Genomic DNA, 25,751 nt, shown 5'->3' with positions numbered 1-25,751 from the left:
AATAAACCTGTTGTAAGTTCAGCGCCGTCTCTGCGCACTTGTCACGTCCTTTGTCCCCTGCGCTGCATGCTGAAAAAACGGTTGACGAGTGAAGGCAAGGAGGGGACCCAAGGACATGTTCCTGGAAAATTTTTAAAGTTTTCGAGCAGCAGGCTGCGCAGAAGTACGACCCTTTACGTCACTGAAGGCTTACATGAAAATATATTCGTGACTAATCAATACTCCACACTATGTAATATCAAAACACAAGTGCATCGCAAAAGCGCGCTGAAACGGACAGGGAGAGCAGCAGACACGACCTGCTCACGCTTCGCGGCCTGGCCAACAGGCGTTCGCAGCCAATGCCATGAGCATGGCCTATATTTATCATGCGTCTGTGTCAAATTATGTGCTATGTAAAATGCGTTTGATCGTTCATCATATATCCCAGCATGGCGACAATCTTCCTTGTTGAACACGTCTGCTGTACACCTAAGGCACTTGACTAAGAAGCAAACAAGTGGAGTTTTTTTTCTCGTAATTCAATGAGAATAAATTTTTAATTGCTACAGCTCCGGCAAGATAGAGACTTGGGACATACTGTGAATGGAACATGTGCATTTGTCAGCAAAATGCTTGGTGTCAGTGAATGGACAGCGTTTAATGGAAAGAAGGAGAGGCAAGAGTAAGCAGGTGGAAGTTGTCGACTCCCAGCACAGAATGGCCAGGAAGTGGAGATTAGTGGCGTAGCACCCTGTATGACAACTTCCCAGAGCTGGCATTGAGGTCATGCATGCACAAATTTTCCCGCCACAATGTTAGATGCTAACTGCACGGCATATGCTTTAAAGGGGTCCAGACACAAAGTTTTACGGTGTCAGTTTTTTTGCCTTGAAAGAGGCCTACGTCCCTAGCAATCATGAAAATAAGCCCAAAACACTTGTGTACAGTGTGAATAATTAATTACAAACCATTTTGTACACAAAACCATTGGTCTCAGTTAGCGCCAGCGCTGAAGTGAACAACCCCTGAGTTTAGCGACGTCACGATAATTAAAGCAAGTGCACGATGACATCAGTCGATGTGGGTGGAAATGGTTTGGTCTATGGGGGTTAAACGTCCCAAAGCGACACAGTCTATCAGGGACGTTGTAGTGAAGGGCTTCGGAAATTTCCACCACCTGGGTTTCTTTAATGTGCACTGACGTCGCATGGTACACGGACCTCTAGAATTTAACCTCCATCGAAATCCGACCACCGCGACCGGGATCGAACTCACGTTTTTCAGGTCAGCAGTCAAGCGCCATAACCACTGAGCCACAGAGGCAGCCCGACGTGGGTGGAAATGGCGAGAGGCTCATCGGACAGCATTAAAAACAACCATAGCTTATATTCCACTCAAAGCCTGTGCCAGCCACTTGCGAGATGGCAACTTCTTACGCCCATGAAAGAAATCATACCGTAACTACCCCCTCTCTCCTCTCCACACTACCGACCCATCCCACCTTCCTGCCCTCTGTACAATGCACAAAAGGCAAACCTGATTGATATCTTCGGGGTCTGTCCGGCTTCCCCTCCACCCGGCAGGCCGGAGCCACTCCCAACATGGGAGGACTGGGAGACCTCACTAGGCTCCACAGATCAGGCACGACAGAATATCGTCACCACCTGTGCGGGCAGCGTCATGGACCTTTTAGCCATGAACGTTTGAGTGCAGTGTGGTCGTGCGGGGACCCAGGGGTCCTGGGAGGCCCGAATTCCTCTGCACAATAAAGTTTTTCTCTCTCTCACTCTCATTCCGTTCATTGCGTTTAAAATTTTGTGTCCGCACCCCTTTAAAGGACTATAGACACCAAATTTTTCTTGCGTGTTTTCTTCTTTCAAAGATATCTTAGACATTCGTATACATGAAGCACCCTGTGGTATTTGTGTACGATCGCTAAATAATTTATAATTGAATTTTTTCTTCTTTTGGCCACGTGATCAACTGGAAAAACTCTAATATAATCACTAACAGGCTTGTCATTCCATGTCTTGGAAGATGCTGGATTAAATGTCATAGTGAATTAAACCTACATATCAGCGATTATACAGTTTTTCTAGTAGATCACGCGAACAAAACATCAACTAGACGTCACAGTCGTCGTTCATTCAATGAAACCGAAACAGCACGAGAGAAGAAATTCAATCATATTATTTAGCGCTTGTAGGAAATTATCACCGGTAACTCATGTATTCTTATGCCTAACGCATCGTTTGACAGAAGAAAACGCACAATAAAATTACACTAACTGCCCACAGTTAGCTTAACTAGAGACACGTGCACACGTGCAAGATGCGCTTTTTTTTTATCCCGCGCGCGTTGGAGAAACGTGGGGAATTCCGAGAAAAACCTAAAGAAAATGTGTCTGTCCCCAACCGGACATGACGCCATTAAAAATACGTGAACATGACGTTACAAACGTGACGTAACATTTTTTTGACCTATCAGCGTTTCCAGCCTACCGACCCACAAACGCTTGTTTTGACGAAGGTGAGGTCGGGTGAGGTGTCTACGCTGACACTGTTCTCCGTTCTAGTGGGGGTTCGGGGGTCGGTCATTAAGGTACGTGAGCCCCTCTTGCTGTGCATCCAGCCAGAGTTCCCTTCCCTTAACTCTTTCTTTGTGTACCCCAGGCAGCGTGTTGGGCGTTAGTCACCCACCACTACCAAAGCTTGCCTTTTGGCAATACGCAGAGTTTTTTGGAGAAGAGGTCCAAATCGGGCCTTCCTCTGTTTCGGGCTGCTATAGATATTAAGAACAAAAAGGCTGCCTTCTTTCTTTTTTGCTGGAATAAGTTCAACAAGGACATGGTCTACGTTGATAACCTCCGTGTCATGCTTAACGACTGCTAAGTTTCTCCTGACCAGGGTGGTTACCCCGGATCTTCCATCATCTGTACTAAATGATATGTAGCCCGATAATTTTGCCATCCCCGCAGTTTCTTGTAAAGCGATTACGTCTGGATTGTCTTTGCCAAGAAGGAGCTGCTGCAGGACCGCCCTTTTGCGACGGTGCCCGCGGAAATTCCACTGCCAAATCGAGTGTTTATTGTGACTGGCCATGATTGGATTGTGGATTGTCACCCGATGGTATTAGGGTCGCAGCCGTCTGTGATCCACCATGTACCTTCTGCTCTGTTTCCCTCTGCCAATTATTATTGCTCAGCAACTCGGCCCTGTGTTTATGGCTTTCTTCCGATAGCGCCTGGATGGCTTGGAAGACTGCTGCGAGCTCTGCTTCCCAGCTCGCCTGGAAGTCGTCCATTTTCTTGCATGGATCTGCCATTGTGGGCTCTTGCGACGCGTTCGCGCCTAGTTTCCTTTTCAGAGGTGGGGAGCGGGTATCATCTACCTGCATCTCCACAGTGCTTTCATCGGTTGAGTGGGTTTTAATCGTGTTAGCTGTTTTGACTGCGTTAGCTACTTTCTTCTCCCTTTTTAGCATAGCGTTTTCCTTTTCGAGGTCATCTACTCTTTTAGTGAGTTTCTCTACCATGATTCTCAACTTGGCTAGTTCCTCGGACTCCGTATTTTTTGGGGAGACCTTATCTACCCAGCTCACCTCCCTTTGCCTGTTGGCTTCAGTCCTCGGCCTTGACGATGATCTTGCCCTGGAGCCGGAGTGGCCTCTGGAGACAGAGCGACCCCGGAGCTGGAGCAGCCCTTGGAGCTGGAACGGCCCGGGAGATCGAGGCGAGGGAAGGAGTCGGATCGGCTCCGGAAGCCCTCCCGGCTCCTTGAGTTTCCGCCCAGGCGGGGGTGTTTTCTTCGCCTCCTCTTCCTGGAGCTTCCGCTCCCGCTGGCGTTTCTTGACGACGTACGGAGTTCGGTAGATCTCGCGACACTTCTTGTTTCCCAGTTCATGTCTATTTCCACAAACAGCACATTTGGGATCGAACAAGTGTCCATCCGGTGGCTTCACCGTACCGCAGCCACGACACTTGACGTTGTCCGGGTCCGGACACACATCAGAGCGGTGCCCAAGGTGTCGATCCGCATGCGTTGCACACTTCAAACTTCTTTTTGTGGAGGAAGCACTTGAGGAGCCCGCCTCTATAATAAATCCAAAACGGCACATTCTCATCGACGAAGAGTAACAGAACTGAGGTCGATGTCTTCCCTATTCTTCTGATCCCTCTGATTTTGGGGTTCCTTGAACAATCCAGGTGTCCAGAATTTGTGCTTGCGTTTGTTCCACCGGAATCCCATGAATAACTCCTTTGCCAATACCCTCGGGGGATGACAGGTAGGCGTTTACGTCGTACTTTTTCTGATCAACCTGAAGTGTTTTTATCTTCAGGTACAGATGCATTCTTTCTTCACTCATGGTGCCCAACAAAATGGTGTTTTGCTTGGTGTTAAGTTGAATAAAGTCTTCCTTAGCCTCCTTCAGATTCACGCCCGCAGCGGCTCGCACAATCTCATAATCTTCACGTCTCCACCCAAAGATAGAGCTTTCAATCCTCCGCTCGGTCTGATTATCACCTTATGCAGGCCAGTAGGCAGGCGTGGTTGCTGTGACGCCACGGAGTAATAACAATAATTGTTTTTTAGGGGAAAGGAAACGGCGCAGTATCTGTCTCATTTATCGTTGGACACCTGAACCGCGCCGTAAGGGAAGGAATAAAGGAGGGAGTGAAAGAAGAAAGGAATAGGTGCCGTAGTGGAGAGCTCCGGAATAATTTCGACCACCTGGGGATCTTTAACGTGCACTGACATCGCACAGCACACGGGCGACTTAGCGTTTTTCCTCCATAAGAGCGCAGCGCCAACTTCCTCCCTGCCATCTTGATTGATTTGGTGCTCACGTGGCCGCCATCTTGTCTCCTTCCTCGGTCCGAGCCGACACCTTGGCCTTCTCCCTCGCGGCCGCCATCTTGGCTGCCGCGTTGCTGGTTTGTGTTGATCGTGAACCAACCGACCTTTTCGGAAAATTCTTCGGGAGAAATATCCTCCCCTTGAACAACAACCTGCATTTTCGCCGAAAATATCCGGCCATGCTAAGCCCCAGGGGTCGGCGGCGAGGCGCACCGACGCTTGGCCGGCGGGTAGTGGTCGGAGTCGACGCTAGGTCGAACGCAGCCGCTGGGACGACGCGTCGAAGTCGAAAATAGCCGCAAATTAGATCCACTTGCCGCAATTTCGGTATCCAGGTGATCCTGGCGACTTCCGCTGATGATTCCAATCGAAGTTGGCTTGAGCACAAGCATAAATCCGCCAGGAACATCGAAAAACCACGCAATACACGTCCGCACGCCTCGGCGTCCGAGGCCAAAAACCAACCCATCCAGGAGAGCAAAACCATGAGCCAACCAAGCTAAACACATGCTTTCACACGTCTACTCGGTTTAGCTACGTCTCGAAACCCGATCACTTTTTTAGCATGTGTTGTAGCAGAACAGACTGGCTTCGGCCAACGCATGGCCAATGCAAGCGCCAGTAACTGCAAAGCAAGGAAACCTCATCTAACGGCCAACTTTATTGTCCAATTTTTTTTTATTGCAAATTATAAATTTCAAGGCACAGAAACAACAAACAAGAATGTTGGCACCCGCACTCTTCGGACAGCCCATGAAACAACAAAACCAAGGAAATCCTTCGCCTTGCGAGCCTGCAAGAAAATAAAAGGTGCAATTAGTGGCGGCGTGGCTGACTCACGCTAACCTCGAAATTGTTCCGTCGAATTTGAATCAAAGCAAGCCCGAACCTCTAACAAAGAAAACCACCGATTAGTAGTTGCTCACACCAGGCTCGAGGAACTACAACTGAAATATACTGATCATGCATTTCTTCCAAGAAAATAAACACCTTTTTTCATCGTCTCCGATTGTTTGCCATTGTTTCTGATCGCAAAGAACGGTTTTTGATCTCTATGTTCATCACATTGGTGTCTATAGAGAATGCTGCAAAACAGTGACAAGTGGCACATACAGCAATCTCACAGAACGGACTCCGAGATCCATGCTTCCGCTCGAAAAGGCCAATGTCATCTAAATAGGCAAATAGCAAACAAATCACCGCTATGAATTGAACTCTCACCATTATGCACTATTCATGCAGTGAACACTGTCAGCCCCTTCGTGGGAGATACTGCGCATCACCATTTAATATCTTGTAGCGTTACTTGTCCGTGCACCTGAGTCCAAATTAACTGCCCATTTATGCCTTGATCATATTTATTCTATTTTATTCTTTTACTTCTTTAAAGACATTTTCTGCGCTTCTCTCCTTGAGACTTTCTTGCCCCACGCAGAGTATGCTCTAAACAGAAAGGAGTAAAAAGGGAGTAAGAAAGGGGAGTAAGCTTTCCTATGCGCTAGAAGACAGCTTACTCTCTTATTTACTCCCATACGGGCGTATATTTGTGTTTAGAGTGTAGCATGCGAGCTAAAATCTCTTGTTTAAATTATAGGGCTTCTCCCTCTATCTATCGCAAAGTGACACCCGCGGGGCTTGACAACTAGCTGACGGCTATGCAGTTGAACGTCGCGAAGGCTGCGGTTTTTAAAGTTGGATCGCATTTTTGTGCAGCTACGAAATGCTCTCAAGCAGCAGAAATCCGGTTAAATTTAGTTCAGGTTCTTCTCTGCCTGCAATACATACAGCATATATGAGTATAGCAAGTCGGGACGCAGGCAGCGAGGAAGAGAAAAAATATCGCCGGACAGGGGTCAATAACATTTTGTTAGAACAAGACAAAAAAAAAAGCATAGTAGGCGCATTTACATTTTACGCAAAATTTTAGTTGTGCGCTCATAAAAGATTCACAGATGAACTAAGCGCAATTAAACAAACACGTGAAAGCCACACAACACAGGGCAGGCGCTGTGTGTTCATGTCCCTGTTCAGTTGCGCCTCTGTGATGTACGTGTAGCTTACAATGAACCAAACTGAAAAACTTTAAATTTCGATCATAGAATTTGGATCAAAATTCTCACGTTTTTAATTTCGTCTGGTGGTAAACGTCTTGTTTAGGTAACACAAAAAGAATTTACAAGCGACTAATTTTTTTCTTCGTGGAGGAATTCGAAGCAGCAATCCTGAATGTGAGCGGAGCAGCACTTCACAGTTAAGTCGTCTCTCACTCCGACAAAACGCATTAAAAATTGTTGCTATGCGCCAAGAGGAACTGGAGAAAATGTCCACTTCGTGTCACGTATATCTTGTCCTCTACGTGTTGCGCACATGTCCAACATTCTTGGACAAAAAAAAAATGAAATTTGGGAAACTAAGATTCTGGTATTGAAATATTCAAGGTCAATTCTTCCAATATCTGGAAGAACCTTCCTTTTATACTGTTTCCATCGCTCGCATCGAGCAGTTATGACTGTAATAGAAAACCAATGAGGAACGCTTTGGACTGTAGCAAAAACGTTAATAGCAAAAAATGCAAGCCTGCAGGCGGGAGGTTGGGGATATATTGATCGTTGTAGTAGAATCTTACAAAATATGAGGAACACTGAGCTCATAATACCCTCCCTATACCCTATGTAACACCCTCCCTGCAAAGGCCTTTAAACGCTTTCCCGTTCAAAAATGTTTTTCTCCAGAATCCAGAACTGTTGGGTATGACGTCAGTGGTACTCCTCCAGGCTCACCGTAACCGGAATGCAGGGGCAGCGGAGAACCTCCTCCATTACACGAAGTACATGGAGGCCTGCAGTTCCTGCAGCACCTTGACGGCCTCCACGTATTGGGCAGTGGTCAACACTGCGTCCCCGCCGCCCTCAGACGACTGGCTGACCGCGCCTGACGTCTCCAGCTTGCTGGCGATGTGGTGTTTTGCGCGGAAGGCGGCCAGGTGCGCGTAGTACACAGGGGCCGGGATGCTCACGCTCCTTGCACACCGGGAGTATGTGTGGCACAGGTAGAAGCTGAGCTTCTGCAGGTCGTCCGCGCTGAAGTTGGAGTCATCCCACACGATATAGTAGTGGGCCGGCTGGCTGGTGCCCTGCGGGAGCGCAAAGGAGTAAAGTTATTCACATGCCCAGATTCCGAGTGCCATGTCGGGCTGGGTCGCTTCGCATCGTGGTATGTGGTGGTGCGGTGTGGTCCTGCTTGTGGTGCGATGTGATGTGGGATGGTGTGTGCGGTTTGAATACACTTATTTTATTAGCACACATTACGTGGGAAGGAGAGTGTTTAAACGCAATATACAAAAAACTGGCAGTGCCTATGAGCACAGCACGTGCTCGCCTTGCTCTTAATGCTGCGTGCACAACATGTTTCTCTCTTTATTTGACCTTAGATGCCCTCGCGCCGTTAAATACCGTGAATAACTATTATTTCCTGCCTGGCTGTCATCAGCGCATTGGTCGGTCATCGTCATCTATGTCGCTGTCCCGACTTCGGTACAGCATAAAAAAACGAGGCATACAAGCCGACACGACTATTTAAAAAATCAGTTTTTTGGCCGTTTCTTGAGACTGCAAAGCCGCGTCCCGCTTTAACGTACGAGCAACCAGGCCCAGCCGAGCATCAAGCGCTTCTCTTTTCACCCAACCCCATGCATTCATTGTCTGAGCAGACGCCATCCTGAAAAGAAAAACTAATGACCACATCCGTATGACAGCATCAATCCGCACTGGACATAAGGCCCCCCGTGCGCAACTTCCGATACCGCTTCCTCAAGGTCGAACGATGACGTTACAGTCACTCATAGCGCTCCTGGTGGCCTCGATGTGAAGCGGAATGCTTCCGCCACGGTACCGCTTGCAGGTGATCTCGGAGGCCATGCTTCCCTTTCCTCAAGCTGCGGAAGGCCTCCACCGCAGGCGCTCCTGGTATTTGTAGCGCACTAAAGACGCGACGCGACTGTGGCGACGCCGGCGCCCGGACTATTTCCTCCGCAAATTGATAAACGAAAACACCGCGGACCATTTCTTCCCGCTGACAATAGCAACAAGGGCGGAGAAGAGGTCGCCTACCTGGATGCCGAAGTGGCTGCAGAGGAAGAAGTCGAAGTCCAGCGGGTGCGTGACCACCGAGTCTACGGTCGTGCCTGGTGGGACGTTGCGGAACTTGCCCACGCCGTCGCGGTCGTTGGCAGGCATGAACCTCGTATGGTGTCGCTTCTGGACCACGATGAACGTCAGCGGTGGCTCGTAGGTCTCGGTGGGACACATTTCCGCACACGCCAGCCGGATGGCGCTCACCTGAGAGATTCGAGAGCGGAAACAAAGAAAAACTTGGTCAGGGTTTAAAGGCCATTCGACGAATCACGATATATACTTGGTACAGAATGTAAACAAAACGCTTTGGACCTACACGAACTCTGCTGTCCTATCTTATATAATTGTCGTTTGGGAAAAAACTCTATGGCGAAGAGCAGCGTTTTTTTAGCAACGCTATTACCGGTTGTGATCTGGTTAAACGAGCAGTTTCAGCAACTGTTCAACTCAACGGAAGTGCAGCTTTTCCAACCAACGCCGAAATGAACAGCAGTCAGCTGCAGTTACTCGCACACTCCGCTAAATTGAGTTCACGCGGTCCACATTCTGGATCACATGATCGGTTTATATACATAACTCTAGGCATTGACTTACTATTTGACTTCACTCAACTAAAGTTTCTGTGCAAGCGTGGCGTTTGAGTATGCCGTCAGTGAACAACCACACAAAGCCAAGAAAATTCAGTAGAGGAACGCCCGGCTTCACCGCTCAGCCGTTGTTTTCCTGGTGCCACTTCGTGGCATTTTTTTTGTGGCTAAACTAATTCCAATGATACAACTCAATAATGAAGCCGCTTTTCCCCGTAAAAGGACCCCCATCCAGTAAATGGCGTCGGCTGGTTTTCACGAACCTGCAAGGTGGACAATGCAGCGAGCGCGGTGACAATGACAATAGTCTCTCCTGTGAGGGGGGAGACTAACCCCTTCCTTTTGCGACTTCCTACATGGTTACCTTAGGAGGCTCATGAGAAATGGTCTACGCCATTGGCTGCAAGAGAGTCCTTTCAGGGGGAAAAGACGCTTGGTTCTTGAGTTGTATCCGACTTTAATGGAAGTTGTAGAGTGAGACTTATATGAGCCAGGATAGCACTCGGCCGATGCAGCGGGTCAGTAGACTGGTCTAACTGCGACCCCCTACTGAGCTGAGACCTCAACTGCAGGTGGCGCTGCCTTTTATTACCCGTGCCACATGCGCACTAGAAATAACCGCAGATGTTTGTAGCCTTAAGTTTGCCTATGCCATTATTTTCGGAGCTGGCGCTACACGTCCAGATTTAACGACATTACAATTTATTGGCAGATTTATTGATATTACAGATTCGCAACTATAACAGAGGAGATTACAATCCAATCAATGACGATCGAAATTCAAATGTTTTCTGATAATATTCTGACGCCCTCTTTACAATATAGGTCGTATTAGATAACCGCGGGTTCAATTTAGAGACAAGCTCGCCTAACATGTAGCCAAACGTGTCCCGCTTGTCACGCTATCAAATCATAAATCTAAGCTTTGCTTTAGAAGAAAGCATCGACAAATGAGAAATAAGAAAAAACGGTTGTACAAAAATGCATAGCACGAATGTTCGCCCTGCACGCGGGGTAAATATAAAACCTACCTAAAGCTGTGTTGTTATGGCCTTTGTGTCGAAAAAAATAAATATTTTTTTCAAAAGCCCTTCCGGCGCTACTTAGGAACAATAAGAGCAAGCCCTTCAAAGCAATACGTCAGAACAGTGTCAGTAATGATATATCAATACATGATATTCACAGCGCCCCCTACTTCGATGCTGAATGTCCTAAAGCTTTTAATTCGTTTTTCGCATATATTTTCACCAAGAAGATAATCCTAACATCCCGTAAGTACCAGATTTTGGTTACCCGTACATGGCACCGGTTGACATTACACTTTATGGCTTAGTACACCTGATAAATAGCCTAGCACCCTCTTCTTCTGGGGTTGATGAAATTAACTGAAAATACTAAAGAAATGCCATTTCTGTCTCCAGCATCATCTTCCGTCATATCTTTAAGCAGTCAAAATCTACAGGTGAGGTTTCCACCGGTTGGAAAATAGGAAAGGTTGTACCGGTTTTCAGAAGTACTAACAAACACTCGCACGGAAATTGATGACTTGCACCTTTTTGGACTTTGCCAAAGCATTTTATCGGGTAGAACATTGCCGACAAATATCTAAGCTTTGTGCTCTCAAATTAAATTCTTTAACTCTGTCATGGGTCCGTAGTCTTCTTTCTAATCGCCAGCAGTTCACCGCTGTTAACAATTATTAATTTCCTGTTTCCGATGTTACATCGGGCGCGGCACTAGGAAGCCTCCTCGGTCCATTACTATTCTTAATTTACATTAATAACCTGCCAGCAACAATCTTATCTTATATGCGCATATTTGCTGACGACTGCATTATTTATTCACCAATAAAATTTACTAATGGCCACCTTGAACTTCAAAGTGACCTCGATTGCATAAACGACTGGTGTAAAACGTGTCTAATGACTTTAAACATTTCTAAGTGTAAGATAATTACTTTTAGCCGAAAATCAGTCACTTCGAATTTTCCATACCACAATAATAACGATACATTGGCTCGGACTACGCAGTATAAGCATCTAGGCGTCCATATTTCACCAAACTTTTCTTGGGCTGAACACATAACCATCACTTTCGCTAATGCTTCCCGGTAACTAGTTTTCATTCACCGTAACCTGCAATGCACTACCCCTCACGTGTGTGAACAAGCCTACATTACTTCTGTCACACCGCAGCTAGAGTACGCTTCATCCATCTGGTCACCTCATCAGAAATATCTGAGAGAGAAGTTGGAAGCTGTCCACAATGGGGCTTGTCGTCTCATTTCGCAAAATTGCAGTTATCAGTCTAGTCTAACCCAACTAAAGATCAATCTTTCGCTCTATGCATCCGTTGCAAATTCGTCGCAAGACTGCCCTTATATCTATCTTTCACAAATACGTCCATGCCACTGATTCACCGCCAGCACATCTGCAACGTCCTTCCTACTTATAACATAGATTACATAATAACTACAGCTATGCCGCATTTATGGCAACACACATGCTTTCAACTTCTGGTCACTCCCGCGTTCCATCTGTCTCTGGAAGAATCTTCCGGACTGCATCGCCCTGCAGGCTAATCATGACACCTTTTGCGAACATCTACCCAAACACTTCGCTGATAACGGTTAGCACGTCATTTATATACTCCGGATTCGTACAACTTCGTTTTCAGCAGCTTGAGACCTATTGCCTCTTTGATTACGTGGATGTACAACTTTGCTCATTTATGCCTGATATGTTTTCTTTGGCTTTTGTATAACTCGACTTCGTGCATTTCCCCTGTTTTTGTTCCATGACACAGTTGTTTTTACTTTTATCTCTTTTTGTGAATTGCGATATCTTATCTGAACTCACCTGTTTTTTTGTGTGTTTTGCTGCACTTTTACTATTTTTTATTTGTAACATATTTTGCGCAATGTTCTGTATTTGACCCCCCCCCCTTTTTATTTTTACACAATGCCTTTGCGGAGACCTGTGAGGTGTATTTAAATACATAAAAAATAAAAAAAAGAAAGAAAGAAAACGAAATTTAAAAAAGTCACGGTGATGATAACGCCTTCAAGGGGCTAAAAAAATCACCTGAATATAAACAGTTTCAATGAGTCAGAACCTCAGCAATGTCATTCAAATATAATATAAAAATAAATTTGTAGAAAATGCCACTGTTCTTGCTTGACTAGTCGTAAAAGTCGAACTGGCGTGCCAGCTCACAGGCTAACAGTGCTTCAGAATTGCTGGTAAAAATGCTGCTCTTTATGAATAAACCATTATCCACAGGATAGTGACTTTTCACAAAAAAAGTTGCATATCTTTCTGCATGCGGAATGGGGACAAGAGTATGCACTGCTGTGGCGAATGAGTTCTGGCGAACTCAGTAGGTCGCAAACAGCAGTTAGTCTGTCTAATGCCATTAAATACGAGCACGTGACACTGTTCCGATGGCGTTAAAACTTGATCACTAAGTAATTAATGACATTAAACATGACCTTGTGAAACTGGTATAGCACCTCTAACTGTCGTTCAGTTCAACGGACGGTAAACTGCACAGCCGTTAATATCGCCCGTGCGTAAAAGGGGTGAGACACGGAGCGGGCAAGCACAAAACCAAACCACAAGCCTCAGTCTTGGATGTTTACCACCTTTTGAAGAGAAACGATCAAGCTGACGTCAACTAACACCGAGAAGACGTCTCCAGAAATGAATGTCCCGAATGTCCTGAAATTGTAGCGCTGTGGAGATCTATTCGGTGCCGTTACGTATATGCACAGGAAGTCCGCTTGTCATAAGACAAAAGGTTATCCAATGACGCTAGCGGCATTGAATGCGGTATAGCTGTCTTAACAAGATGAGAGTTTAGTGGACACAGTATTGTAGTAGGCGCAGTTGCTTACCTCATGGTTACGGACTTCCAAGAACTGCCCCTCGCTCACTCCGTCCCTGTAGAAGACGATCCGCAGGGGCTTGTGCCCGGTGGTGCGGTAGAAAACCAGTAGCAATTCCTTGATCATGTCCTTCAGGTCCTTGATAATTTCCACACGCGCCTTAGCCTTGGAGTCTTCAATCTGTACCCGAATGGTGGCGTGAAACTTGGACGGTACAGAGTCTAGGCTTCCGACGCACGCGGCGATGGATGGCCTGATCTTGTCCCCAGGCGATGGGTGCGACACGTCTGCTCCGATGACGATCACGGGCCTATGTAATAGCTTCGGCTTCTCCTGGATCAGGAGACTATTGTTGATGCCGCCCATCTTGGCGTTGATCTTTTGGCACAGGTTTTGGATGAGCGCTGCGTTACACTTTTGGACCACGTTGTTGTCCAAGATGCATTGTGTGCGCAGGGAGAGCTCAGTCTCTGCCACCTGCTTGATCTCAGCGTAGTTCGTGGCTTTTGTGATCACAGCCACAACCATCTCCAACTGCGGGCGCTGCTTGCGCTGCTCCGTGAGAACGGTCCGCATGGGCTTGCGGTTTGTGTCGAACGTGATGACCGCAAGCGGCTGCGCAATGCGCATGCCCAGTTCTTGGCCGATGCGGATCAGCATCTTGATGAAGTTGTCCAGGCAGTCCTTCTGCGCGAAGCGGCTCACGTTGAGAACAATCCACTGTGTCATCGACATCGCCTTGTAGAAGCGCTGCCCTCGGAGATCCCACGTACCGTCGCGCGGCTTGCACATGCTGTTGTTCTCAAAAACCAAAGACGGCGGGTCGAGAATTCTGCCAACAACCTGAGTGGGTTCGGGGTTGATCTTGACGCCGAACTCTCGCAGGTACTTGTCCGAGGTGCTGACCATGTCGCGCACAGACTGACGAATCTCCAGGAAGCGCTTGGCTGGCGGCTTGGCCGTGCGCTTGATCATCTCGGCGGTCTGACTCTCCTCGAGTTTCTTCCGACAGTGCTGGCCTTCGGCCAGCTCGCACACCTCCAGAGGAATGTAGACCGGATGCGTCGGGCTGCCACTCTGCACGCAAGGGAAGTTCGGGTACGACAAGCGCCTGTAGCGGCTCTGGAAGTAGTCGGCGACGGAGATCTGACTACCTTCTGATTCAAAATAGATGTCCTTCGCAGCTTCCCTCGTGATCTTGACCACTTTGTACTTGCGCGGGTACGGAAGGTGCGTCACTTTTACGCAGAGTCCTTTGAGCTCCCTATTCAGCCGCGCGTACTGGTTGTCGCGCAATGACCGTAAGTCCGCGGGTGTCAACACACGCCGGCTGTCGCTGAAGAACCTGCACATGAAGTCTACCAGTGGAAGCGACTCGTAGAATGCTGTTGCTGACATGTCGACGTTAAGCATGGGCTTCCATTGGGCGGGTCGAACACTCGCGTAGTAGCCAAACCACACCTCCCGGCCTCCTCCGAGGTCATTGTGCTCGTTGGGTCCCGGCGGTCTGAAGAACGAGCGTCCAACCGGCGCAAGGTTGATCGAGGGGCTGTGCCTCAAGACGATGTCGATGGCCTGGAGGACTTCCTGGGGCACAGTTTGTACGCGCTTTTGGAAGACGCCATGCAGGGCATCCAGGTTCACGGTGGCGGCATACTGGATCTTGATGATAAACTTCTGGCTTCTCTGGTCTTCCTCGATGTCGACTGTGAATGTCCGCTCGCGGAAGTTGAGCTGGCGGCGCGTGTACAGGTTCTTGCGGCCATCGAAAGCCGGGATGCAGTTGGCTAGGTCTTGCCGGTACTTCTTTACTAGGAGCTCGATGACTATCCTGTTGATCTTTGTACTGAGGCATCGGTAGTTTTTCTGCTCAGGAACCTTGGTCTCCTTGGCAGTCTCCGAGGAGATGTCGACGTCGTAGTGGTAGACGCTGCCGGTCGGTATCTCAATGCTGAAGTGGTTGGCAAGAAGTTGTATGGTCCGGCCCAGCTGGCCGTGGGCGGGCCTCCGCGGGAAGTGGGAGGGCAGGGTTCGCTCGAGCTCCTGCGCCGTGATTGGTGGTAATTAGAGCAGGGCATGAAGAAGTAAGTATGCACGCACTGTTTCGTGTGTTGAGCGTCACACAAGTTTGGCCGAATGGTCTTCGATCTACACTACAGTGCAGGACCGGTGAGTCTTAACGGGGAAAGCCTCCTGCACCCCGTGTGTTGTAGCGAGCCTATTAAAGGACGGCGCTTGAACATTAATATAGCTCCCCTGAGAATGTCTTAAATGTTTTGTGCAAGCGAAGTTATCTGCAGTCAATATCTAAATTACAGCGTCTTCTAGCCTTTCTATCTCCTTTCATCACTCTTTTCATGCTCACAGGTCGGCGCTCTTCAGCCAGCCCTACCCACTCGGCCACACCGCCGGCTGCAGACGCGTTCGGGAATTTTCCCGGTAATGGTGGGGGGGGGGGGGGGGTGAGGAGGGCTTCCTGAACCGCCGAAACGACACTTATTATTGGCAGCGGCCACAGTAGCTGCCATACTTCTGAATCTAACCGACAGCCACATCAGAACAAAAATACGCAGGAGCACGAGACGGAGAAATGCGCGGGCGTGAAAAAATCGCTGGAAAGAGCTCGCCAACCTTCGCTCGGGATTGTGGGTTCTGTGCTCAATGTAGGAATATATGGTTCAGGTGTTTATGACGCAAGCTCGTAGTACTTGAGCGAGGTTATGTACACGGGTGGTCAAAAGTTCCGGGGCCACAGGGCTTGCTTCTTTCATCGGTATATCGTGGCATTTAAGGTGCGATTAAAGCTATCAAGGTTCGCAGAGTATAGAACGATACCTCTTCCGCCCTCTACGGATATTTTGAGTCTTTGGGTGTGTCATGTCTGCCTGATTATACAGCTCAAAAGCAGACCCTATGGCCTGGGAACTTTTGACCTACCCTGTACTTTCCTCGGAAGGTATTTCAAAGCCTTGTTCTATCTTGAGCACATATGACTGGGGCGATCGGGTCGACTGCAAAATCAAGGAACCGCACTGCGTGGTCGTGGTGTACATCAAAAGCGAGACAGTCAGTACTAGTTCTTTCTGTGCCTTAATTTATTTATTCAGGGAACCCAGCCCATGATAGCGCCAGTGCTGAAGTATTTCTTCCAAGGTTTCAGAACCACTCAAAGGGCAACTGTGGGCGAGTTTGAATGTTTTAGACGTAGTATTGTGTTCCTATTCGCATAACATTTCTTGGGAGTCAATTCTCTGTGCCTTTAAAAGCGTTTTTCAAAATCCTGAGTAGAAGCCCTTTAAACCAGCAAAAGCAAAGAACACCGAAACTAAAACTGGGTTTCTCCCAAAGAATGACGTCAAGATAGAAGCTTGTCGTCATGCATACTGTCACAAAAACTTTCGGCGCGTTGACTGACTAAACTGGAGACTGTAAGCGACAGACCACCGTTTGTGTGAAATGACCAAAAACAAAGGTCTTCATTTTCTTCTTCTTGCGCAAACTCCAAGCAAATATGGAAGGGCATGCAGCTGGTGACGTCACACGTGCAAGGTCTCCCACAGATTGGGGCGACAAAATTGGAAACATTTAATTATTCGTGCTGAAACAAACCGACGCCCGGCGGCGAAGCTCGGCACAAGGAACTACCTTGGAAATTTCGGCATTCGTGGAGGCCAAAAGAAGACGTCGCAGCTGCCCATTAACAGCGAAAGATGAACAACATTCACATGAATTTTTCTGCGAATTGAGAATGTGCAGACGCGTAATTTATAAGCATCAACAGCTGCAGTCCAAGGAAACATCAGTTTGCCAGAGTGAATGTTCGGGCTCGACGGTGCACCATTTCGCTTCGAGTTAAAGAGCATTTAACGAGTGACTAAAAAAAGACAATACACTCACCGCGGTGGCTCGGTGGTTAGAGTGCTCGATCACTGATCCGGCGTTCCCAGGATCGAACCCGACCGCTGCGGCTGCGTTTCGATGGAACCGAAACGCTAAGGCGCCCGTGTGCTGTTCGATGTCAGTGTACGTTAAAGATCCCCAGGTGGTCGAAATCATTCCGAGGCCCTCCAATACGGCGCTTCTTTCTTTCTTCTTTCACTCCCTCGCCTTTTTGTCCTTTCTCTTACGGCGCGCGGTACGGGTGTCTGCCGATATGAGAGAAAGGTAGCCCAATAATAATAATAATAATAATAATAATAATAATAATAATAATAATAATAATAATAATAATAATAATAATAATAATAATAATAATCGGTTTTGGGGGAAAAGAAATGGCGCCGTATCTGTCTCATATACCGTTGGGCACCTTGACCGCGCCGTAAGGGAAGGGGAAAAGGAGGGAGTGAAAGAAGGAAGAAAGAAGTGCCGTAGTGGAGGGCTCCGGAATAATTTCGACAACTTGGGGATCTTTAACGTGCACTGACGTCGCACAGCACACCGGCGCCTTAGCGTTTACCCGCCGCAGTGGCTCAGTGGTTAGGGCGCTCGGCTACTGATCCAGAGTTCCCGGGCTCGAACCCGACCGCGGCGGCTGCGTTTTTATGGAGGAAAAACGCGAAGGCGCCCGTGTGCTGTGCGACGTCGGTGCATGTTAAAGATCCCCAGGTGGCCGAAATTATTCCGGAGCCCACCGCTACAGCAATTCTCTCTTCCTTTCTTCTTTCACTCCCTCCTATATCCCTTCCCTTATTGCGCGGTTCAGGTTTCCAACGATATATGAGACTGATACTGCGCATTCCCTTTCCCCCAAAATTATTATTATTACTTAGTGTTTTTCCTCCATAAAAACGCTGCCGCCGCGGACGGGTTCGAACCCGGGAACTCCGGATCAGTAGCCGAGCGCCCTTACCACTTAGCCACCGCGGCGGGTTGGATTAGCCCCGCTAATCCAGGATATACAAAGCGAAACCGAGATTGAGGTCTCCACTGAACCACGGAGCCGATTGTGCGCTTTTCGTTTCGTGAAAATGAACGGTCTTTGCAAAGTTGTCCACGCCAATGAACTCTATGAACGCCGTCGGCTCACTTGTTTTGTTTGGTTTTTTGAGGAAAGGAAATGGCACAGTAACCGTCTCACATCTCGGTGGACACCCGAACCGCGCCGTGAATTAAGGAAGGGATAAAGGAGGGAGGGAAAGAGGAAACTAAATTTAAAGTTGGATTTTTAGGAAATGTGCGGCGGTGCGCAGCGGCTGAACATCTGTGGCTCGGTGCTACTAGTGGCGCATGCGCAGTAGTGAGTAGGGATCGAGAGAGAGAGAGAGAAATGCGCCATGTGTCGTCACTGCTCCTCGTGCATGCGCAGCACGGCTCTCCAGGAATCACGCGAAACTGCTCAACCTGCGGTCAGTAAAGCTTCCGCTTTAAAAAGAATTTCACACGCTGGCAACACAACACTCAGCCGCTGGTGCGTAAGTAGTGAACCCAAAGGCTAAACCTGACGACGCAATAATTCCTCGAGCCACCCTTTATCCAGGCGACGACTGAGGCCCTGAACCTCACAGAAGAAACTGTGAGAATTGAAAATTGGTTATCGGGGATAGGAAATGGCACTGTACCTTTCTCACATATCGGCGGACACCTGAGACGCGCCGTAAGGGAAGGCAAAAGGCGAGAGTGAAAGAGGAAAGGAAGAAAGAAATGCCGTAGTGGAGGGCTCCGGAATAATTTAGACCACCTGGGGATCTTTAACATACACTGACATCGCACAGCACGCGGGCGCCTCAGCGCTTCGCTTCCATCGAAACGCAGCCGCCGCGGTCGGGTTCAAACCACTCATCGAAATACAAACTTTCCTTTTAAATTTCGCCCACTCGACTTGTCTATATCATTGTTGACCAAGGAACTCATTGCGGTTCCCAAACGTTGTTCTCTATCTTGACTTTCTCAGCGGTTAAATCTGATGTTTCACTTCCAGAGCGCCCTATACGTCAATCACTACCACGATGCTTGCTACCCACAGAACTTTTTGTTAGTAAAAACTAAGCCCTGCATAGTCGGCTGCAATTCGAGAAAGAAGCGACGGATGCCCTACCAAGGAAGCCTTGCAGCCAACGGCGTCGGCCAATTCTCCGGACGCCGCTCTCAATCTGATTAAACGGTGGTTCATCTCCTTTCATATGCCACTCCCTGAGATGTCACGCAGGTCCAAGAGGATTGACTAACCATGAAGTCATGAGAACCAGTCGACGCCTTTGGCTGGAGGGCCTCTTTCGAGAGGAACATGCTGTTTTGTTCTTGAGTTGTATGCCCCGCCGCGGTGGCTCAGTGGTTAGGGCGCTCGACTACTGATCCGGAGGAGTTCCCGGGTTCGAACCCGACCGCGGCGGCTGCGTTTTTATGGAGGAAAAACGCTAAGGCGCCCGTGTGCTGTGCGATGTCAGTGCACGTTAAAGATCCCCAGGTGGTCGAAATTATTCCGGAGCCCTCCACTACGGTACCTATTCTTCCTTTCTTCTTTCACTCCCTCCTTTATCCCTTCCCTTACGGCGCGGTTCAGGTGTCCAACGATATATGAGACAGATACTGCGCCATTTCCTTTCCCCAAAAACCAATTATTAATTTTATTATTATTATTGAGTTGTATTATACCGGGGTTTGGTTCTCGTACCGTCTGTGCAAGTCGATATTTTGGAAATGTGATGTTTCCTCTTGCCTTGAAACTAACAGTTAAAGCCCTTTGTAACGAAGCGGTTTATAACAAATCAACTGATATAACGAAGAAATTATGATTGCACGTGGAAGCTCAGCCAACAGGAGCTATAACGAAGCTACCCTTACAAAGAAGTTATCGCCGGAAACTTTCAACTTCGTGGTAAAGAGGTTCAACCGCTTTAATAGGTGCAACTTTATATGGACCCCTGGCATAACAAGCTGCACAGCATGGTTTATAACGAAATAATGGATATAACGAAGGAATTACGATTCCCCGTGGAAGCTCGGTCAACACTGCATATAACGAAGTAACAGCCGCGAACACACTTTCTACTTTGTTATAACGAGGTTAAGCGAGCTACATGCCATAGCCCAAGGTGAAGCCCTTTTCGGAAAACAGTACGCACCTTGATACTGACATCGCCGCCTGGAGTGGCCTGGTCTCCAGCTTCGGGGGTCTGCTCTGTTACTGCAACGGGCGACGTACATGGTGGCGACGGTGGTAGGGCAGCTGCTGCCGGCTGACTGCGACTCACGGCGGCTGCTGCGGATGCAGGCCGCGGGCTGCTGGCCGCTACGTTGGCGTCACCTGCGGCGGCGGGGGCCCCGTAGCTGGGACGGGAGGCGCTGGGCTGAGCGGTGGGCTGCGCGGTGGGCTGAGCTCTGGGCACCGCGGCAGGGGCCGGGCCGCGGCTGACGGCGCGCGGCTGCGGACTGGGCGCGGCGCCCTGCTGCAGTACTTGCGCGAACAAATCCCGCGGCGTACCGGCGGGCGACGGAGCAGGAGCGGTGGCTTGATTGCCACCGCTGGCCGAAGGCACCGCTGCGAGCCGAAAATGCCCGTTTAACGTAGCGTTCATACATCTGCTGCGATTGCGATCATAGCGATCGCTACGACACGCATATATACACCGCCGAAAGCTGAAGACTGGACAGCCGTCGCCGGAGCTCCGTTGGTAGAGCACCGGACGCTAAATTCAGAGGTAGTGGGTTTCGGATACCAACGGTGGCATGTGGTTGTTTTCCTTCTGCTTTATAATCAATTATATTTAAAAAGTTTCGTTTTTCTTCATGGGGGTTTAACGTCGCAAAGAGAGACAGAGAAAGACGGAAAGGCAGGGAGGTTAACTAGGCAACACCCGGTATGCTACCCTACACGTGGGAAGTAGAACGAAGGGAGAGATAGAAAAGGGAGAGAACAAAGGGATATGATCACTTTTCCACGTGTCCGTCGGCCGTTACAGCAGGGTACACAGGGCACACACTGATTGTTCACAATCTTGCACTCAGTCCTGAGTCCTTCAAGAACTTTAAAGGTGCCTTCAAAGCTGTCCTCTGCGATGAAGGCGTACTCCAAGGACCCAGACTCTTTAACAAGTTTTTGCCGTATTAAGACCCCACGGATGAACACCACATATTATTAAAAAAAACATCCCTTATGCTTCTTGGTTCGGTCACTGTTGGCCTCCATCATGTATGTCATAACGAGCACCACTTGTCCCTTCCCTTGTCTGCTCAACGGTAAAAGACAGATGGTATAGAGTACCTAGTCGAGGGTTTGACGGAATGCCGTCTGGTCAGGTCAGCAGAATGAATCTTCGGTTTACTGACCATGTGAATATGGTCAGCTGACTTCAGCTAACATATCTGACATGGTCAGTGACCGAAAATTCAGTATACTGTGGTCGAGAGCATACGTCGCAATGGCCGTCCCAACTAAGACAGCTGTGCAAGCCGACAATGGCATGCTCTGTAACTACACACGACTAAACACGCAGCGCCCCCAAACAGCGTCGTATACCCTTTGCACGGAAGAACTGAGTGTGAGGCCCTAGCTGTCGCACAGGGTCTTAATTTTCACACAAATGCGATCAGCCCTCCCCCACAGCAACGAAGAAGCAACAAATGTCCCGCCGCGCATTCAATGTATTTGCGACACACGCGCACGCTTTCCTTCTAGTTGTATACTTGAGAACAAAAAAAAAACAATTTTAAATTTAACTTCGTTAACCCTGGAATTCAGCGAAAACAAGGACGCTTGCTAAGCACCTGTGGCTCGTCCACGGCAGCGCCTGCATGGACAGCCGTTCTATAGTATATACACACACGACCACGTGGCTTAGACGTATCTCATGGTCTTACACCCCCATCAAATGTGTTCAGGGTCAAAGGTGAACCCAAATGTCACCTAATGTCAAAGGTCAAAGATCAGAGGTCAACTAAAGGTCATGGGTCAAGGGCAGAGGTCAAGAGTTCCACGCCATAACTGTACCACGTACGGTCATACATGGCTAACATGGTTGGGCTGAAAGTCATTGAAGGCTATTCTCCGGCCTATGCGACTTCTTTACCAACGTGGTGAAGCTTTTCGCTTCGTGTTCAACTGCCGTGACTTCTTTAGTTTCATTCCTTTTAGAGCCCAGTTCGCCCGTTGCTGCGTTCCGCGTCGTAGTCGCTGTAACATGCTACCTGACAGGTGACGTGTTACGGAGTGTGACAGGTGACGTGTTGGCAGGTAGCACCAGAGCGAAGCGCCACCTGACACACGAGAGGAATGGACAGCCGGAAGGCGGCTGCTACGGGACGATGCCGGAGGGTCGCTAGCAACGCAACAGGAACCTGCCAAGCGGTAGCAAGCGGCTTGCGAAGAGCTGCGCTCAAATTCCGAATTACCGTCTGTCATAATGGGTCGTCTGTCTGTCTGTTACTGCCTGGAAGAAAGAAAGGAAAGTGCACAGGCCTGCTCACTGGCTCAAGCCGAGCCACAATCGCTACCACGTGCAGATAGTAGGAGAGTTGAAAGATGGGACAGAAAGACAGGATAGTAAAGACGCGCTAAAGACAAGGCCGATCCCGGAGGTAGTGCAATACTGGGCCAACCGGTGGCGGGAAAGAAGCATCCTTCAAACTCCCCGCCACATTTCCAAAAATAAGTCCAACTTGGACCCGTAAGAGATACTCCACGGGTCCGGACAACTATAATGGGGCGTCAATTTTTTTTTAATTTATATATCGGGCGTAAAGAATGCACCTTTCGTACCGCTGACAACGCTTGCTGTCACGGAGAATGTCAACACATGCTGGTTGTGAGAAACGTTTCCCCAAATCCCTGCCTTTCCTCAAAATCGACGGAGTCCAGAACATCGTCAACGCCAATGCCAATGATCACAATGAACGCGGCGGTGGCGGCTGAATGACGTCATAGCTGTCACGTGGTTTCTCCTCGGTTCAAGGTAAAACTCTCCTACACGGCGAAGCAGCTACGCAAGGTAGTAGTAAAGCATTCCCTTCACAGGAAGGGGACGATTAGATGGCTGCCCGGCCCTATTGAGCTGCGATGTAGGGGCTGCCGCACATGTGGCGAGGGCTGCTTGTCACCGGAAGTACCTGTTGCTAAACCGTCGTCGTCGCTTCAGATGAGGCGGCTGTTGCGAGTCCTTTCTGCCAATCTTTTCTCTCAAATCTCGTTTAACTCTCCAAATGTCTGCCCGTAGCAGCGATTATCTTCACGTGTCAGTGATTACCTGCACGTGGTAGCTACTGTGGATCAGCTTGAGCCGGTGGGCGGGTCCGTGAACTTTTCATTCTTCCCTAAGTCTCAACAACGACAACAAAACTCTGCCACACATCGCACCACACAGCGGGACGCCAAGCTGTTAAGCCGGCTTGATTTCATCCGGCAGCCCCATAGAGTGCGCACTCATACCTAGAAACAAGAGAGACGCAGTCGCGATAAACAGCGACCACAATCCGGGGAAAGAGAGACCTTTGCTGAAAATTGAAAATTGGTTTTTGAGGAAAAAAAGACGCAGTAACCGTCTCGCATATCGCGGCGCACACCTGAAGCACGCCGTAAGGGAAGGGATAGAAGGACTGGGTGCAGAAAGGAAAAAAAGAGGTGCCGTAGTGGAGGGCTCCGGAATAATTTCGGCCTTCTGGGCATCTTTAACGTGCACCGATATCGTACAGCACACGGGAACCTTTGCGTTTCGCCTCCATCGAAACGAGGCCGCCGCGGTCGGGTTCGAACCCGGGTACCCCGGATCAGCAGCCGAGCGCCTTAATCACTGAGCCACCGCTGCGGGTAATCCGGATAGGCCAAGAAAAAAATGCAGCGCAAAGAGATTAAGGAAGCTCAAAAGCGATACCCGAAAGGCGCGGGTTCGATTCCGGCCGCGGCGGTCGAATTTCGATGGAGGCGAAATTGAAGAGGCCCGTGTTATGTGCGTTGTCAGGGCATGTTAAAGAACCTCAAGGTAGTCGAAATTTCCGGAGCCCTCCACTACGGCGGCTCTCATAGCCTAAGTCACTTTGGGACGTTAAACCCAAATAAACCATAAAGAAATCGTAAATGCGCTTAGGGGATTAGGGTGCGGAGCTGCGGAGGTGTTGCTATGCATCAAGAACGGACTAAAACGAGACGGCAGCGCTCGGAAACATGCCGTAGATAAAGGCACTCATCAAGCGGAAGAGCGTTCCACAGCACCTGCTCCGTGTCAGGTCAGCAGCATGGCCGGACCATGCAGGCGCACGGGCGACGCGTGCAGAAGCGCATGCCGCCGCGGCGCACAAAGCCGTTTCGAGCCATCGCGGCGGGGGAAGCGGCCAGAGTGAAGAGGTTCCAAAAATATCGTTGACCCGCCGCGGTAGCTCAGTGGTTAGGGCGCTCGACTACTGATCCGGAGTTCCCGGGTTCGAACCCGACCGCGGCGGCTGCGTTTTTATGGAGGAAAAACGCTAAGGCGCCCGTGGGCTGTGCGATGTCAGTGCACGTTAAAGATCCCCAGGTGGTCGAAATTACTCCGGAGCCCTCCACTACGGCACCTAATTCTTCCTTTCTTCTTTCACTCCCTCTCTTATCCCTTCCATTACGGCGCGGTTCAGGGGTCCAACGATATATGAGACAGATACTGCGCCATTTCCTTTCCCCAAAAAACCAATTATTATTATTATTATTAAAAATATCGACATTTTTCGCTGCAACGCGCTGCTCAATCGCTGTATTCGCTCAGTCGCTTGCACGTGAACCAACCTTAACGCGATATAAAGGCTCTCGAGGTCGCTTCGGCTCAACCAAACGCGGTTTTTTTTTTCTCTCAAGTCACGGTCACTCACGCTCAAATAAAAATGATAGCGAAAACAAACGGGTAACGAAGCTCGTGAATTTCGTTCAGCCTTCTCGCAAAAATTTAATGCTTTAGAACAGAATCATCCTAGCCCACGAGGTTAGGCCTACAGCGCCCACCATGTGACGCCAGATGAACAAAGGGATCGAGCACCCAAACGACAGCGGCGGAGGCCACAGAACCGAAAGGAAATTCGCTACGCACCTGGAGGTCCACCAGCTGAGTCGTTTTTCTTCTTGTCTTTGCGCTCTCCTTTCCCCATTTAGATAGCGGGCCACAAACACAAATGACAATCACCGGAACGGACGTCTTGACTGTTTGCCGAGACCCTTCAGAAAGGCAAAAAAGCTGCGTTGTTACTCTTTTATAGTGACCTTTTCCGCTCCGTGATTCGCTCATATGCTTCGCCACGAGCTGCACGTGTTCCGTCGTCATTGGCTGTGCTTGGAGACGTCATGCGCGTGCCGGCGCTACTGCCTCCAAGAACGCATAAAGAAAAAAAACAATGGATCCAAAGGAAATCG

General features: G+C 49.0%; 1 protein-coding gene and 1 pseudogene across 1 annotated transcript; both read right to left on the bottom strand.

Moving 5' to 3' along the window:
- Window positions 1-5,502: 5,502 nt before the first annotated feature.
- LOC144115477 (protein argonaute-2-like) lies at window positions 5,503-25,547 on the bottom strand. Its single transcript, XM_077649878.1, has 6 exons — window positions 25,432-25,547; window positions 20,509-20,924; window positions 13,454-15,487; window positions 8,948-9,175; window positions 7,619-7,971; window positions 5,503-5,631 (listed from the first exon to the last, which is right to left on the bottom strand). The coding sequence occupies exons 1-5, from the start codon at window positions 25,487-25,489 to the stop codon at window positions 7,657-7,659; spliced, it is 3,051 nt and encodes a 1,016-aa protein (XP_077506004.1). The 5' UTR covers window positions 25,490-25,547; the 3' UTR covers window positions 5,503-5,631; window positions 7,619-7,656.
- On the bottom strand, window positions 22,939-23,081 carry LOC144116825 (U2 spliceosomal RNA; annotated as a pseudogene).
- Window positions 25,548-25,751: the final 204 nt, after the last annotated feature.

The sequence above is a fragment of the Amblyomma americanum genome, chromosome 1 (genome assembly GCF_052857255.1).
Source record: "Amblyomma americanum isolate KBUSLIRL-KWMA chromosome 1, ASM5285725v1, whole genome shotgun sequence".
Taxonomy (NCBI): domain Eukaryota; kingdom Metazoa; phylum Arthropoda; class Arachnida; order Ixodida; family Ixodidae; genus Amblyomma; species Amblyomma americanum.
The sequence above is the reverse complement of the archived record's forward strand: the minus strand, read 5'-3'. Positions and strand labels throughout refer to the sequence as shown.

Excerpts from the sequence above, each read along its gene's own strand:
- LOC144115477 (XM_077649878.1), bottom strand. The coding sequence starts at position 25,489 with ATGGGGAAAGGAGAGCGCAAAGACAAGAAGAAAAACGACTCAGCTGGT. Across the intron at positions 20,925-25,431 it reads CTCAGCTGGTGGACCTCCAG|CGGTGCCTTCGGCCAGCGGT; the intron begins GTGCGTAGCGAA and ends TTCGGCTCGCAG. Across the intron at positions 15,488-20,508 it reads GCGGCGATGTCAGTATCAAG|GAGCTCGAGCGAACCCTGCC; the intron begins GTGCGTACTGTT and ends ATCACGGCGCAG.